Source organism: Euprymna scolopes, chromosome 16 (genome assembly GCF_053919585.1).
Source record: "Euprymna scolopes isolate OS-2025 chromosome 16, ASM5391958v1, whole genome shotgun sequence".
NCBI classification, from domain to species: Eukaryota; Metazoa; Mollusca; class Cephalopoda; order Sepiida; family Sepiolidae; genus Euprymna; species Euprymna scolopes.
Window position 1 is genome coordinate 56,594,963 of NC_136497.1, and position 16,976 is coordinate 56,611,938.

The 16,976-nt window shown below is 32.8% G+C and overlaps 1 protein-coding gene across 6 annotated transcripts in view; it reads right to left on the reverse strand.

Annotated features, from left to right (window-relative positions):
• Positions 1 to 16,976, reverse strand: part of LOC145295980 (sorting nexin-29-like) — a 122,880-nt gene that overhangs the window by 18,400 nt on the left and 87,504 nt on the right. For all 6 annotated transcript variants that reach the window (XM_080141923.1, XM_080141918.1, XM_080141919.1 and 3 more), the window contains 7 exons: positions 13,349 to 13,419; positions 11,635 to 11,793; positions 9,441 to 9,924; positions 8,039 to 8,130; positions 6,662 to 6,755; positions 5,872 to 5,939; positions 2,226 to 2,289 (listed from right to left, as the gene is read on the reverse strand). In XM_080141923.1, coding sequence (XP_079998049.1) covers positions 2,226 to 2,289; positions 5,872 to 5,939; positions 6,662 to 6,755; positions 8,039 to 8,130; positions 9,441 to 9,924; positions 11,635 to 11,793; positions 13,349 to 13,419 — 1,032 coding nt within the window. The remainder of the gene's footprint in view (positions 1 to 2,225; positions 2,290 to 5,871; positions 5,940 to 6,661; positions 6,756 to 8,038; positions 8,131 to 9,440; positions 9,925 to 11,634; positions 11,794 to 13,348; positions 13,420 to 16,976) is intronic.

Genomic DNA, 16,976 nt, shown 5'->3' on the forward strand with positions numbered 1-16,976 from the left:
ATCGACCATCTTTATTTTATCCCCCATGTGGCTGGTGTCTGTGGGATGTAATAATCACAAATAAAATTCTATGGTGCCAATCTCTTTATTAGTTTTCTGAGCTCAGAGATAACATAAAAAATGAACAGTGGTATGTATTGTCTATATTTTCATATACCCAAATCTTATTTTTCTGGTTGGAGGAGACAGAGTAATCTGTCAGGAGTATACCCTTACCATATTGTACTATTGAAGTTAAAATTGGAAAAAATGCTTTTGTTCACATATATTAATTTTTAACCACAAATTTAATTTCCATATGGCTTACATAATTATAATCCAAAAATTGTTTTGTCAGATTCCTATTATCATAGCTGTGTGTGTGTGTGTGTATGTATGTGTGTGTGCTAACACACAAGATGTGTTGATGTGTCTAGTGTGTTAGTGTTGGTATTAAAGACTTGCGTTACATAAACTTCTGCTTTCAGCTCCTGTCACCGACTAGCCACAGTGTGAAAAGGAAGCCGAGTGAGAATGAGTAAGTCTTCCATGCCAGTACACAGCCTCTCACATGTCTAGTTTCTTGGCATGCCTCCTCGTACCCACACATGGATACTGGTACCTTGTGGCTAAATGTCAATGAATCTCGGAGCATCAGGGAGCCTCCTGGTACTCAACCAATCCCTGACCCACTGCCTTGTGGGTTACCCTTGGCTGGGATAAGGCTAAGAGTAGGGAACTCTAAAATCACATCCCACTGCAGCCTTGCAGTGTCCATACGAAGGAACGGCTATGGAACCTCATTTAGACAGAAAAGGCATAGTTGTGGACGCATTAGGGCAATTGCAAACCTCACTGAGGCTGCTTCCAGCCAAAAACTATGGTGTCCAGCGCTGTCAGTTGTTGCAGTTTCGCTTCATTGCATTGGATGCTTCGAGGGTTCCTGTCTGTTGTGCAACTGATAAACCACTCACTTATGCACAAGTGAGAAAGAGATTAGCTGCAAAGTGCACTACTTGTGGGGAAACTTTCCACACTGAGTGTTGAATGCTACAACACCGTAGGATAAAGCACTGAAACCCTGACTAGTCATCTTCAGCTATGAAGGACTGTGTGATGATGATCGTCATAGCTAAAATTATGCTCTGTGAACAGTCTTTAAAGTTTGCAGTTAAAACAACCTAATTTCTTCATACTTCACTATAAACACTTCATTATTATTACCTACCTCACTCTCCACCCTAACTAGTCTCCTCTTATCCACATCTATAATTTTGTCCAATTAAATTTTGCATTTCATGTTTTGGTTCTTATTCAGTATTTCCCCTATATTAAAATTTTTTTTAAAAAATAAGTCTGTATGACGTATGTGCCTCTGATGAAACAAAAACATCATATTCCAAAAATCACATAAATTGCTCAAGTAATTTTATATTTTTTATAAAGAAAATCATTTTTGAACAATTAATGGGAATTTGTAAGAATTATAACATAAATCTCGCAAATTTTGGATTATTGTTGAGTTTTTTTCAAAATTTTGATCAAGACAGCCATTCCTCTAATATTCATAAAATTTGATTTTCTTATTAAAAAAATGAAACTACTTGATCAATTCACATGATTTTTGGAATACTGAAGTTTTTATTTTGTAACCAGTAGTACATTGTACAGATTTTTTTTTTCTTTCTTCTTTTTTTTTTTTTTTGGCACTTGTACAGTTTAATCAAGACATTAAAAAATGAAAATATCGATAAAAGATTAGTTTTGTACATATCCGTTTTGAACTGAAGATCTCCGAAAAAAAATTTCACTTAATTTGATCGAGTATTTTTTTTTTTTACAGCGGAAAAACATGTTTTTATGACAGCACATTGAAGGCAGACATCTTTTTTTTTTTTTTTTTTAAATTTTTGTTTGGATGTTAGAAACGCCACGAGGAGATAACTCAATATAAAGCGCCGACACACTCTCCCCATCTTTAATACTAACTTTTCTTCCTAAAAATCGAACCTTTTGCTCAGTATCATAACAAATTGTTTTTTCGCTGAAAAAAAAAAAAAAAAAAAAAAAAAGTGAAATTTTTTTTTCGGAGAACTTTGTTCCATAACAGATACATACAATTTAAACTTTTTTCAATATTTTCATTTTTTAATATCTTGATTAAACTTTACAAGTACCTTTTTTTTTTAATGTAGAGAGAATTATGGCCAAAAACCAATATTTCAAAACTTTAATTTCATTCTTACCTGTTTTGGTCTTCAACTTGATCCTTTCGTAACATCATCGTCACAATTGCCTGCTTCAATTCATCTATTTAAATATTGAAAGAAGATAAAAAAAATTTCAATATTTTGTTTTTAGTTTAATAGAAACGTTTGAATTTTAATTTATTTAAATCAAGTCAAATTTCTTGACAAAATATAGCAAAGTGCAACAAGCCATGTAAAAAGACGTGTCTACATACAGTCCAAAGGTTTGTCTAAGGCCATTTTAAACTTGAATATGGTAGGTATTGTCACTACCTTTTCTGAGAAGCTGTTTCATAGAGCAGGCATAGTATGGCTGGCTTTCTTCTAATAAGATGAAAGCGCCTATAGTACATCTTTTGCTTGATCCTGTTGTCATCATGATTTGGCACTAGGACAAAATAAAAAAAACACGGTGCTTCTATATTATAATAATGAAAAAACTATTGAATTTCAAGTGAAACAAATGGTACCTATGCAATCATCAAGTCTCAAATAGTAACATATCCAGAAATTATGAAAAACGATAAGGTAGAAAAATAATTATCAATAAAAAAGAAATTTGTGAAATCACTGTATTACACTTTCTTTTTTTTTACTTGGGAGTCACCACTTATCAAGGTCTGAAAGCCACTCAAGGATAAGAGTTAATAAATGTAAGGTGATAGTGAAGTAATCCTTAATGATGTAAATTGGGTGGAATTTGATTATTTATGAAGACGACCTAACAGGAACTTGAAGACTACCATGTATTTAACCGGGAAGCATGCCAGCAGAACAGTGTTCCAAAGGCGGGCAGTTCTGGGAAAGAAGGTTTATTCATGGAATCTGCATTTATATTTAGGCACAGATGGAGTGTGGAAAAAATCATGTATAACTGTTTTAGCTAGTCGAGTGTTTTTTTTATGAAAGTTTTGCAAGGGAGGATCATAGATTGGAGTTCAGATGAGCATTTACCATGAAAATAGCGATAGAGCAGAAACAGGCTCACAATGTCTCGTCTGTGAGAAAGAGGTTGCAGGGTGAAAAAAGAACATCATCTACTCGGTTTTGAAGCCGGTTTTGAACTCTATCAAGCTAGGATAGGGCATGCCGAGCAGCTCCTGCCAAGTCGTAGCAACAGTACTCCATTGTAGGGCGTACATGGCTCTTATACAGATAGAGGATCGCATCGGAAGTGAGATACTTACTGGAGCGGTAGAGTGATCCAACTATCTTTCCAGCGATCTTGGCAACAGATTTCAGGAGTGAAGGTCAGACCTAGAAGCTTGTAAAGACATGGAGCTTCCCTTAGACTAGAGCTATTCATTTCAATTGGGGCATAGTGGGGATCAGAGCGATTATGATGAAAGGAGAGAAGCTTGGTTTCAATGCATTCAAATTAACCAACCACCTTTTTTCCCATTGCACCATGTTCTCAAGATCAGAAGAGAGAGAATCAGACAGATCTTTGTCATTGCTGCCTTTGAAGTGTTGCCATAGATTGTTATGTCATCTGCATAAATGTCTACAAATGACCTAAGTATGTTATTTGGGAGATCATTGATGAAGATCAGAAACAGGGTTGGGCCCAGGATGGAACCTTGAGGGACACCAACATTAATACAGTGAGTTTCTGATTTCTGCCTATCAACGATTTCTCTTATAAGTCTATCAGAGAGAAAAGATTTTATAACTGAGAGAACATTCCCAGCTATTCCATAGCTAGCAATCTTGTAAAGTAGACCTTTATGCCACACTATCAAAAACCTTTAATATGTCAAGAGCTATTGTTCTAGAGACAAAGCCTCCATTGAGTGATTCGTTAATCCTGTGTGATATAACAGTTAGTACATCATCTGTAGATCTCGCAGAACAGAAACCATATTGCATGTCACTGAGCAGGTTATTTTCACTAAGGTGGTTGACCACTTCTGTTTATCACAGTTTCCAGCAACTTACTCATGACACACAGGAGACTGATTGGTCTGTACTGAAAGGAAGACGATTGATTACCGGAATGTTTAAATACAGGGCAGACTGATGAAGTTTTCTGAGGTGTTGGGAAGCATTTCTTTTTAAGACAACATTTAAACAGTTTTGTAAGTATGGGAGCTAATTCCGGTTGAAGCTTTTTGAGCACTATGACTGGAATGCCGTCGGGGCAAGTTGTTTTACTAGAATCAGGGTTTTTGATAAGCTTGGCAACATCACATACAGAAATTTGTATGTCACTTAGTGTTTTCAGTCAGGAAGGAATATGGGGAATAGACGACCTGATCACAAAGGGCAGAATTTGCTGCACAGTTCTTGGCAAAGAGTTTTGCTTTGTCAGATGCTGATGAGATTACCTCAGGTAATTGATGATGGTAGAGATATTAAAAAAGAGAAATTGACAAGGGAGATAATTTAGTTCTGTTACTTACATCACATGATGGATGCAATTCAAAATGTTGGACAAATTTTATTGGCCATATAAACTTTATCAAAAACTTTTTCCACCTTATCGTTTCCCATCATCTTTCGATATATTACTATTTGCAACATGACAATTACATAGGTCCCATTTGTTTTACTTTAAATTCAATATTTTTTCTTTATTATAATATAGAAGCACCAAAAAACTCCTTGAAAGGCAGATTTAAATTCGTTGTGACGAATATTTATGAATAGCTAAAAGCTTTTTATGTATACAATCTATAAAATATATTGTTGAAATTGATCATGTGGAAGCGATTCAGAGAAAGTGTAACTAAGCGAATACGTTGAACACCTTGTTTCCCTGAAGCAAATTACTAACAAAATTATTAACCATCAACAACTCTGAACACCTTTTTTGTTTAACGCAAATGGATATGATTTTCGAAAATATTTTTTACACTCAGAATTGCTGAATTAGAAAACAAACTGATTGCATCAATTTGTTGGCTGCCAAGACACTATACACTTCAAAACTTTTATGCTTCCTGAAACTCACCTTGTATACAAGTGCACACACCTATGTCATAGCAATTGTACATCAAGTCAATTTCTTAAAGCTGTAAAATACACATTGAACTGAATATGGTTGCTGTTTTGTTTTACTCCATATCAACCCTTTTTTTGGTAATTTAATGCCAAATCCAGTAATTTTAGAAAAGTTTTTATACTTCAAGTTCTTTATATCTCTAAATATTTATTCATGGTGTTTGGTTTGGTTTTTTGTACAAGAAATTTGTTATTTTTGTTTTTAACTTTGCAGAACATGATTGAGTTTCGCAAAGGAAAATAAAAAAAATTTAAAAAAAAAAAAAAAAACAATAAAATTATGCTTGGTGCATTTTAGGTCAGCTAACCAGACAGCTTGATCTGGTAGAACCAGATCAACTTAATATGAAAAGTTGTATGTTTGAGCAGTGTACAAAATGATATTATAAAAATATCAAATCTTTGATGCTTATCCATTTAAATGAATAGATGTAAAGGTTTTCTCCATTCATCAAAATCGGTTGGGCATTATTTAATCTAATGATACAACACCATATTTGGAAATACGGTATACATAGTAATTTGTTAACATCAGAAAAAATGGCTATGTGTAAATTGAATTTGCATACATTTTTTTCTAAAATTGTTTCTAATAAATTATTATTGTGTGTTATTCAAAAAATGTGTTTTTTTTTCTTACTTGTAGTCATTTCTTTATGGCTTTCTTCCTGTACATTACCTCCATCACCCTCAGTTCGATGACCATGACTGCAAATCCAAATACAATATATCATCTTTTATTCAAACAACATCTATAACATTTATTTATTACTAGTGTACAAATACAAGAGAGAGAGAGAGAGGATAAGAGAAAGAGAAAGGATACAAGAGAGAGAGAGAGAGAGAGAGAGAGGATACAAGAGAGAGAGAGGATACAAGAGAGAGAGAGAGGATACAAGAGAGAGAGAGAGGATACAAGAGAGAGAGAGAGGATACAAGAGAGAGAGAGAAAGAGAGGATACAAGAGAGAGAGAGAAAGAGAGGATACAAGAGAGAGAGAGAAAGAGAGGATACAAGAGAGAGAGAGAGAGAGAGAGAGGATACAAGAGAGAGGATACAAGAGAGAGAGAGAGGATACAAGAGAGAGAGAGAGAGAGAGGATACAAGAGAGAGAGAGAGAGAGGATACAAGAGAGAGAGAGAGAGAGGATACAAGAGAGAGAGAGAGAGAGGATACAAGAGAGAGAGAGAGAGAGAGAATACAAAACACTAAAATAGAGAGGATACAAGAGGGAGTGAGGGAGGATAGAAGAGGGAGAGAGAGTATACAAGGAGGAGAGAGAGAGGATACAAGAAGGAGAGAGAGAGAGGATACAAGAGAGAGAGAGAGAGGATATGAGAGAGAATACAAGATAAGGAAAGCGAGAAATAATGTTTGTAAAAGAGAAAAAAAACCAAAGAAAGAAAAAAAAAAAAAAATTGATTAATTACCGGTCATTATTGCTGCCTTTTTGTGCCATAACCAAAGCAAATGCTGCATTTTCAACATCAGTTCCAGACAAATTAACAAAATCATGTGAAGCTACTGCACATGGAAATAAAGATAAAAGAAAAACAATATGATTTTCAAATAAATCTTACATATCAATAATATTCTAAACATATTGCATGAAATACAAAAGAAATTGTTGGTATTCATTTATTTTCTAAGCGATATAACCCAAGTTGTTCTTACCTAGAGAATGGAAGTCAAGTGCATATACGTGACGTAACCATTAATGTGCAATTGATTAATTAAATGCTTGTGTGCCAGGAAACGGTCAACTCTAAAACTTTTCCACAAAGTTATCTATAAAAACACCAAATTGAAAAGAAAAGAGATCGGTTTGATCCAAGAGTCGGGATGTTTACACTGCCACATGAAGTTACGACACTTGACTGGTATTTTTGCACTCCACCCCTCCAAATATTCAAATCAAAACGAACTTTTCCCTGCATTTGCAAAAAAGATGTACAGCCGACTTCAAACTATTACAACAATCAGCTTCATTTGTTCTTTCTTTTTAACTAGCAGGGGTACCTGGTATTATCCCGGGTAAAAGTGTAACATAATGTCTATTTCCCCTTGCCACCCCTTCTTTCTTCTTTTCACTCAGCTCATTCATCTCTCTGAACATACACATGCATAACTCGAGTTGGCATAAGGGAAATAAGTCAGTGAAGAAAATCAGAGTTACTCTCCTTTACATGATAACATTAAAAAAAAATCACGCTTCTTGATAACATTAAATGATATAAATTTGACCCTTAAAGAATTAACTTTTTTTTTTTTATTTGAGATATTTTTGTGGTTACACAAATTTAAAATATATCAACTTTACAGGTGTTTGTTGAGTATTTTTCAAGTTTTAACAAGACAAATACAGAAAACTACCTTTTATATAATAGATAACAATGACAGCACTACGACAATACTTTGACATATTAGGTGAAACCTAATCATCATCATCATCATCAACAGCTACAAGAGAGCAACAAATCATCAGCATCACTTTGAATAGAATTGCTACATTCTTATTTTCGTATGCGTTGAAGAATTGCTTTTAGACAAAGGATTTCTTTAATGAAAAGATAAAAGTACAAATATAATTTATCCTGAAAATATATACACTTTATACAGTTGGTGTCTCAATAAAAACATTGATCTCTATCACCTCAACGGGTTATTGCCAGGAAGGGCATCCTGCCTATAAAAAAATCATGCTTAAAATCTTTCTAAAAGCTGCTCAACACATGCCAACATGTAAAACAAACATTAAATCGAAGATGATCATGATGATATAAATGTGTCAGTTTATGTGAATTTACCTGACTGATGAAGTCCGACAGAATCTCCTTCCCCACCTTGTTCTAAATATTCCCCTTCAGAAGTCATTGGAATCAGAGGCTGCTTACAATACCTACAAAAAGATAGTCAAATACTTTAGCAAGTAAATAATTTAATAAGGCAAAAGATGATTACTACTACTACTAGTACTACTGTATAACAACAGATAAGCATACATGTATAACATACGATGATCCTTATATCCAGGATGGGGCATAAATACTGTTACAAAATAAAATTCAGGTTTATCCCAACAAAATAATTTCTTACAAAACACAATTACAGAAAATGATTAGCAAATACTGAAGGAACAACATGGCATAAGTATTATTCAAAATAAGTTTTTGTGGAAATTATCATAACATTTATTGGCATTTTTTCTCAGCATTTGTTCAATTTTATTTTAAAAGCTTTGATATTTTGACAAGGAGTAGAGCAGACTTCATTCTCTAGGATTGACTGTAGTTTCATATATGTAAAAATAATTGGTTGACAAAGGGGAGATAACTATGATAAATATTTTATTTTTTCTACAATTAGAGGCTCCGAAATGCTATTAATCTCTAGGCTTGGTAATTTCTTTTTTTTTTTTTTTTTTTTTAGCATATGTGCTTTTTTCACACATATGAAACTACAGCCATAAAACAGACACTAACTCAAAGAATATGAAAATAACTATGGGGCTAGTAACTGTTCTCTTTCCCATTGATCAATACAAGTAATATAAAAAGAATACTTTTCTGCTAGTTTATTTCTGTATTGTGTGCAAAATTCCAAATTGAAACAGATACTGAGCAAAAAAAGATACCTTTTTCTTTTTACTGAATGTAAATGATTTCATTTATGGTGTGATTTTTGACCAAGGTAAGAATCTGTCAGGCATGTGTATGCAATGTGATGATGTATGGAAATGAAACCTGGCCAGTGAGAGTTGAGGACATGTGTTGCATGAAATAGAAATTATAAGCAAATGATATGATAGATGCATAATGCAAGTTTTAAAGACAGACTTAGAGCTGATGACTAAATCTGAATGAGATTAAATTTGGTCGATATAGGGAGATGCATGCAGAAGAGGAGACGTTGATGGTATGTCCACATTAAAAGAATAGATGAGAGTTTTTGGGTTTGTAGATATAGAACAGTTGAGGTATAAGGTTCAGTTCACAGAAGAAAGCTAGAGAAAGCATGAGAGAAAGTGATAAGAATGGGCTTAAAAGAAAAGTGATGACACCTTAAACTAGTATTCAATATTTCTCTTAGACATTCTGAAAATAATTGGCATTGTAGCAGCCTATGTTTATACTGACTGCTACATTTACAAAATAACTATTACTACTCATATAAAATGATACACAAAAGAGTAAAAGCTCAGCAACTTACTTGCCATCCATTTCCAATGAACTTCCTGAACCCTGACTTAATCTTCTTTCTGCGATTGAAGACACCGGGGCTAAATATGTCTCATCCCCAGCTAAATCTTCAGACGTGAGAGAAGATAAAGAGTCCACTGCTTTCAAGGGTGGCTTTTTGCCAAATTTGAATATTAATCCTATTTCTGAGGGTGGAGAAATTTTATTGTTTTCATCATTGCTCTTTGTATTTTCTTTATTTGACTCGGTCACAGATGGACTGGAAGAATCCGATTTAGTGAGAGGAGAATCAACTTGCGTGAATCCATTGAAATGTAACCTGTCTGTATTGGCTAAAAAGCTGGGAGAGTCCAGACTAGATTTGGCAGATATGTCGAAGGAATCATTTTGCACGGAACATGGAGAGGAACTTATTGAGCTTATTTGGTCATCATCATCGCTGAATGTTACAATGTTGGCAAGTTTCTTTCTTTTTTTCTTCTCTCTTTTTCTATCTGAAAATTTAAATAGAACGAGAAGTGAAAAACTTTTTATGATCAGAAAAAAAAACAAATCTGATGGTTTGGATCAAATGGATTCTAGGCACTCCAAAACAACCTAAAGAATAGATTTTGTTTTAACAAAAATTTCTTACTTTTGACTTCCAGTTATGTTGCTTATGATAAAGATATTTATAGCAGAAAAAATATATTTAAAAACAAATATTTTTTAAAATACAATCCAATAGTTAATAATTTTAAAATTATTTTTGGAAAACATTACATTTTTAGCAATGATAAATTAATATTTTTAATACTTTTTAAAAATAAACTAAAAAAATTTATAAAACATGTACTATAAATAAAACATTTTTTTAAAACTAGAAACGTGTTTGATATGTCTTGGAAAGAGATATAAGTATTTGAAATATCCGAGTGGTCTTGGCTACCATAATCAAGTAATGCAATCTTAATAAGTCACATTAATTAACAATTGTTTATAGTCATAACTAGTAATATGCTAGCCAAATATGCTCTAAAATAGAGTACTGTTGCCACATCTGGGGAGGAGCTGCCCGGAGTACCCAATCCTGAACAATTTCATTGATATGTCCCTGCAAGGAATATAGTTGTTTGAAGCAGCCGAGTGGTCTTGGCTACAATAATCGAATAATACAATCAGGTCAGTTACATAATGAACAGTTATTTGAAGTCATAGCTGGTAATATGTTTAAGCTTTCAGAAATCTGCGGATTGAACCATCAGCCTATTTTTTACCAGGTACTATATCCACTACGCCATGGTTCTTTGCAAGGACCTGTGGCATAGTGAATAAAGTACTTGGTAAAATTCAGTCGTAGCACTTCTTCTAAAGCCAAACTTGGGTCTCTTTAGGCTTATGGGCCAGTGCAGAGTCCTGCTGACACACCCAGGATCAGCAAGCATTTACCTGATTGCACCAGGGGATCACCACAATCTTGCGCACATCCAGGTACACTTTGGTGTTGACTTTCAAGCCAACTTCGAAAATGTGAGGTGGCATGATGTGGCCCTCACTTGAAACCACACCAAAAACCATAACCATGGCTGGAAACTTTGTTTTCATCACCCTGGGCATGTCCCTGCTATTTGTGGCAATCCAGCGATACATTTTGAGGGTGCTGGCAATGGTCGTGTTGGATTGGTAAAGAGCATGAGTTGTACAGTAGCACTCATTGAATAATGTGTAACTTTTGGACATGATAGAAGTCTCCTATCACTCTTGGGATTTGTACACAACTAGCCAACTAGTAGATGGTCTGCAACAAAAAAAAAAAAAAAAGAAAACCGGTTTTCATTTAACGGAAATGGAATCATGCTGTCTTTTCTAGAGCAAGAATTTTATCATTCCATCCTGTATTTGATTTTTGTGGACAACATTTCAAATTGTTCTTTTGATTTAACAGAGAGAGAATAATGGAAATGAGAATGATAAATATAGAGAATAAAAGTAGAGTAAGGAGAGGGTCAAACAACATACAACGAGGGAGGTTGAGAGTAATAGACAGAAACTCAGTAAAAGATAAGTGACCTGTTGAGTAAATTGTATTTTTCAGAGATAGTAAAAGATTTGTGTGTCTTTCAAATATTACACCTGCGGCAGATATTGATTTGTAAAAAGGTTTAAAATGCAAGCATAGCAAGTGCTTTTTTTTTCTTTTTGTTTAAATCTTTGTTTTTACTCACCAGAAATTGTTGGTTTATTTGTGGCCATCACAGGTTGAATGTCTGGTGTAGTTTCTGGTTTGATTTTTTCTGAAGTGAGGGCTAATGGAATTGTCGAGCTAATGGGGGCATTGATTTCAGCACTGTCTATGGTTAAGGCAAACAATATGGAGCCAAGACCTAAAAAATATAAACAATTAGAAAATGAACATTTTTTTTTACTCTTATTTATCTCAAACATGGTGTATTGAACTTGGAAATAAGGGGCTACTATTTGGGATCATGTCTACAAGGGACTATGTGGGGACTTGAGCAAGAAGATTTTTGTTTGCATTACATTTAAACTTGTGCATGTTAATACAGTCAAGGAAGTAGGAAACAGGGAGGGAATTCCAAAATCTAACCATCTAAGGGAAAAAGCTATTAGAGTAGGAGGGTTTCCAGCATCTAGAGACCTCAACAGTGAACAGATGTGATTTTGCTGTTTGACAGGTTCGTTGGGGGTATGTACGTCAAGGGGCAAAAATACTGAGTTCAGAGTACATTCCATTAACATTGATAGTCACAATGACATTTTAAATTGCTCTTGTTTTGCGGTGTATAACAACCAGTGCTATGAAGTGTGATAAGTTAGAGTACATTCATTGCTTTAGAAGTTGATGAAAATTGTCCGAATCAACTAAATAGAAAATGATAGAGGATGCAAATTAGTGACTAAAGATTTTGAAATTTTTGGTTGAGCATTTTTCATTATGCATCGCTTTTCTTTTTCAACCGAATTCATTAAATTAAATTTAATTCACAGTACTTACTTTTGAAAATTTCCATTTCAAGGATTGGAGTCAAACCTTTAAAAATTTCAAGGAAAGGCCCATCCTTCAAACTCCTTGGCTTAATATTCACAGGCAACATGAATTGAAACAAAAACATTGAGGACATTGTTACAGGACTAGAAAGTTACTCGTACCAGAGAACATCCTATATCTTTACAAAACCACAATTTAACCATGCATGGTATATTTTTGTCACATCTGGGCTGGCCAATATTAATTTTTATTACAACTATTATTCATTTTCTCATAGCACAAACAAATGTGAGTTTTTTAAAGAAGTTTATTAACCATAAATGTTGGATGCTGATACTTTCTAATTCTTCTTATACAAAATGCTTAACATTTGCTGAAAATATTTATTATATATGATTTATTGAAAGCATACTATATTACCCATAGCTAGAAGAAAACTGTGGATTAGTACCTTTACGAAATGTATAAATAGAATAATGAGAAAGAAGTGAACCATAATCAAATGTTAAAAAATAATACATAAGTCGATTAAAAAAAATCGCGAAGTGTAATATAACCCAAGGAAAAAGTGAACACTATTTGGAATGTTATAAAATAAATAAGTCGATTAAAAAGAAAAAAAAAAGAAAAAAGTCACGAATGTAAAAAGAACGAAACCCAAAGCGCTTTTCGTACAGACGGACTTTTTCAAGGATATACGTTTGTAAAGAGGAATAGAATTTTGTTTTTCTGTAAAATTGTTGTCTTCATGTTAATAACTTGGTCTGAGGAAATTCAATGTATAATTGGGCAAAACAGATCTAATGAGATTTTAACTTTGCATAACTAATTCCAAAGTCCATGTTCGTATTCATCACACCAAACACGCAGAACAAGAAGTTTGAAGAAGATGAGAAAAAAGAAAAAGAATCAAAATAAAAATTTCTTACCAGCTGCCATATTCGGTAACATACTGCTTCTTTCTTGATCCCGTAGAAAGGCCCAATCTTCATAATACTGACTGTACGACAATAAAATATTGACAAGCAAAAAAATGAACAACTGAGTCATCAGGGTTTCAAATTCTATGCACTCTGTTTCATGTAATTCCTAACAATTCATTCTTATTGCATTTCTTTTTGTCTCCTTAAAATTATTTATGACTTAAAATTTTAAAAGTTTAGCAACAGGATGTTCATTATAAACTGATAATTTCAATTGGATAATTGAGCATAAGTAAATCTTAAGTACTTTGGATGTTTTCCTCTCAATGAATCTAATAATTTTTAATTTCTCACTAAGACCTAAATAACATGGTGTAGTTAGATATTTACAGATATGGCTGTCGGGTCTGTCTGCAACTGTAACCATGTAGATATGTAAGTCTGATTAAAGACGACAGAGTTTTCCTCTTTTGTTTATTGTCTTAATTATTCTTTTGAATCTGCAAGCAAGTTTTTGTACCTCTGGTTTCAATTGGTGGAGTATGGATCTGACAATTTTTTTTTGGTTCACCTTGAGCACTTTCAGTTCTCACAAGAGTTAAATTTTATTTGGTATATTTTTATTTTTAAGCACATTATATTATTTTGGTCCATAGCTTTGTCAAAAAAAAAAAATAGATTGAGTTTGATTATATATACGTATGACAACAGTGTATGTAGATAGAGACCCTGTATCTACAGGGTGGTCAAAAAGTCAGGTAACATTTTAAAGAAAAACGATATTAGCAATACACGTATATTTAAGTACCATACATTGAAATATAAAATGAAACAAACATGAAATATGTTTATTTTGTTAATTGTCGTCCATTTCTCTCTATCAATCGCTGGAAGCGATTAACCACTGATTGTGTAACACGTGTAATCATGTCAGCTGATATCCGCGCAATCTCCTCTTCAATAAATAACTTTAAAGACGCTATTGTATCAGGCTTCTTGCCATAAACGCTATCCTTTACATAGCCCCAAAGCCAGAAATCAGGAGGGGTAGTTCATATATTACACTCAAATATTTAAACAAATAATATTAAACAAATCGAGATTATAATGGATCATATTGTTTTTTCTACCTTTAACATGTTACCTGACTTTTTGACCACCCTGTAGATCTACAGAGTTAACAAATTAATATTTCTTTCTAAACATCACTTTTATATTGAGTAGAGACTGGAGAAATAGAATTCATAATAGCTTGATAGAATTTTTTTGATAAGTCCACAAAGAAAAAAAAGAAAAAAAAAAAAAAAAACAAAAAAGAAAAAAAAAGAAAAAAAAAAGAAAAAAAGAAAGAAAAAAAGAAAAACAAAAAAGAAAAAAAAGAAAAAGAAAAAAGGAAAAAAAAAGAAAAAAGGAAAAAAAAAGAAAAAAAAAAGCTTGCTGTTTCATAAGCTAATTTTAAGCTTAGAAGAAATACGACCTTTTTTGTCTACTTCCTTCTAAGCCTATGATTAACTTCTATATTTTTATAAAGTAATAGGGTTCGTGTGTTTCTGTCTGTGTGTACAGTTCTCCACCATCAACGAAATATAAAGGAGGTAAGAGGGTAGATCTCTCCTGGTAGAGAAACATTAGAACCCATTTTAGGATGTTTCTGTTATAGGAGACATAAGAATCTTTGCCTAATTTCTTTATATACTATTCTACAAACAACCCCCATATCAAATGACTTATGCTCATTTGCATATCACATTATATTAAATCTCTTTAACTAATTACCTCGACCTTATTACATATTGGAAATATTCTAATCATTTCAACTGTACTATTTACAAAATCTATTTAACATTTAATCTATCTTCTATCTTCTATCTATCTATATCTATATCTATCTTCTATATATTTATAAAAACAGAGATGTGTGTGTGCCACAGACGATTTCTGATTGGTTAATCCAATAATCACATCTCCTAAAAAACAATCGTTTCTACGCTCTTACCTTTAACATAAAATATTATGGCTTTATTTATTGTCCATCTTGGAAGGGTTTAATTTTTTAATAACTTGTTATTTACAAATTAAAAAAAATACGAAACTATTATACGAAACTAAACTACACGAAATACGCGCACACACGCACACACACACGTTCACTACCGTCACGTTGTTATGGCAACCAAACCCGCTGACTTCTTTTTCTCATTTCACTCGTGGTCTTAAATTCATTTCGGGTTTGTATTACTGTACACATAGATTCGAATAAGTTGTCAAAAAAACAAATATATAACAAATAAATGTTATCAAAGGCAAATTTTTCGTGTTTTTATTCAATTTAACATGTTTATTCAGCTCGAAAAGCATACAGTGTTTACCGATGTATTGGAAAATTCAAGATGGCGGCCGATTCTCTCTTTAACACGGTAAGTTTGGAAAAAGGTGTAATAAATAAAAAACCGGTTAAAATACTGTTAAAAACTCGCTTAATATATGTTACCGTGACATAGGTTGACATATATTCGGCGGGTTTTTAATAGTATTTTGTATAGTTTTTTTATTTATAACACCTTTTCCCAAACTTACGGTGTTAAAGAGGGTGTGAGACGCCATCTTGAATTTTCCAACACATCGGTAAACACTGTATTCTTTTCGAGCTGAATAAACATGTTAAATTGAATAAAAACACAAAAAATATATCCAGTTTTTATCGTTTTTTTACCTTCTCTGCAGAAGTACAAAAAAAACAAACAAAAAAAAAAAACGGAAGGTACTTTTACAGAATGTTAAACTAACCCTAACCGATGTTTTATGTTTAGTTTAGGAAAAGTCAGAAGAAATAAAAGTCATTATTGCATGAAATATACGTATTTAGTTGAAGTATTGTTTATGTCAATTCTTTCGAAGAAATTTAGCAAGAATACCTGTAAACCAGGAAATCGGTAAAATGTCATCATGGATGAATACTTGTCTATTATAATTTCTACCCCTGACAAAAACTTAGCCATAACAAAAGAGATTTATTGTTCAGATTGTTTTTGAGATTGATTTCTAAAAAGATATTTTATAAATAAAATCGACTTTAAACTTAAAGACTTAAATTACAATAATTGAATTTAAACATTCTTATTTCAATATTTGGCACATAACACCTGCAAAAATGATCACAATGTCAGGATTTCATTTTATTTCAGAATCGATGGCAAATACTAATATTTAACATTAGTTTATCATTTAAGCCGATAAAAAGCCCTTTTTTTTCCGAGTCATAAAAGGATTTGGAGTTTCCTAATCAACCTTTCGGGTGCAGTTGCACGCTCTCAAAATAACTAAAGTGTTGGCTTTAAAAAAATTGGTTCATTAAAACTAAACAGGTTTAGTTTTAATAATAAAAAAAATTTTTTTTTTAAATCGCTTTGGTAATTAGATATGTCGTATGGTTATCCCTAATCGCTGAATAAAACCGCTAACGAGTTGAATGATTACGACATAAAATTAAACTCGGGTTCCTGAAACGGAAACTTCGTTTGTTTTTGTTTTTTTCTTATCAATATATTTACATTGTTATTTTGTTTTCATTTTCAATCATTCGAACAGTTTTCTTTTTCAAGTAATCCAAGTTACAAAATTCCCACTGTTTACT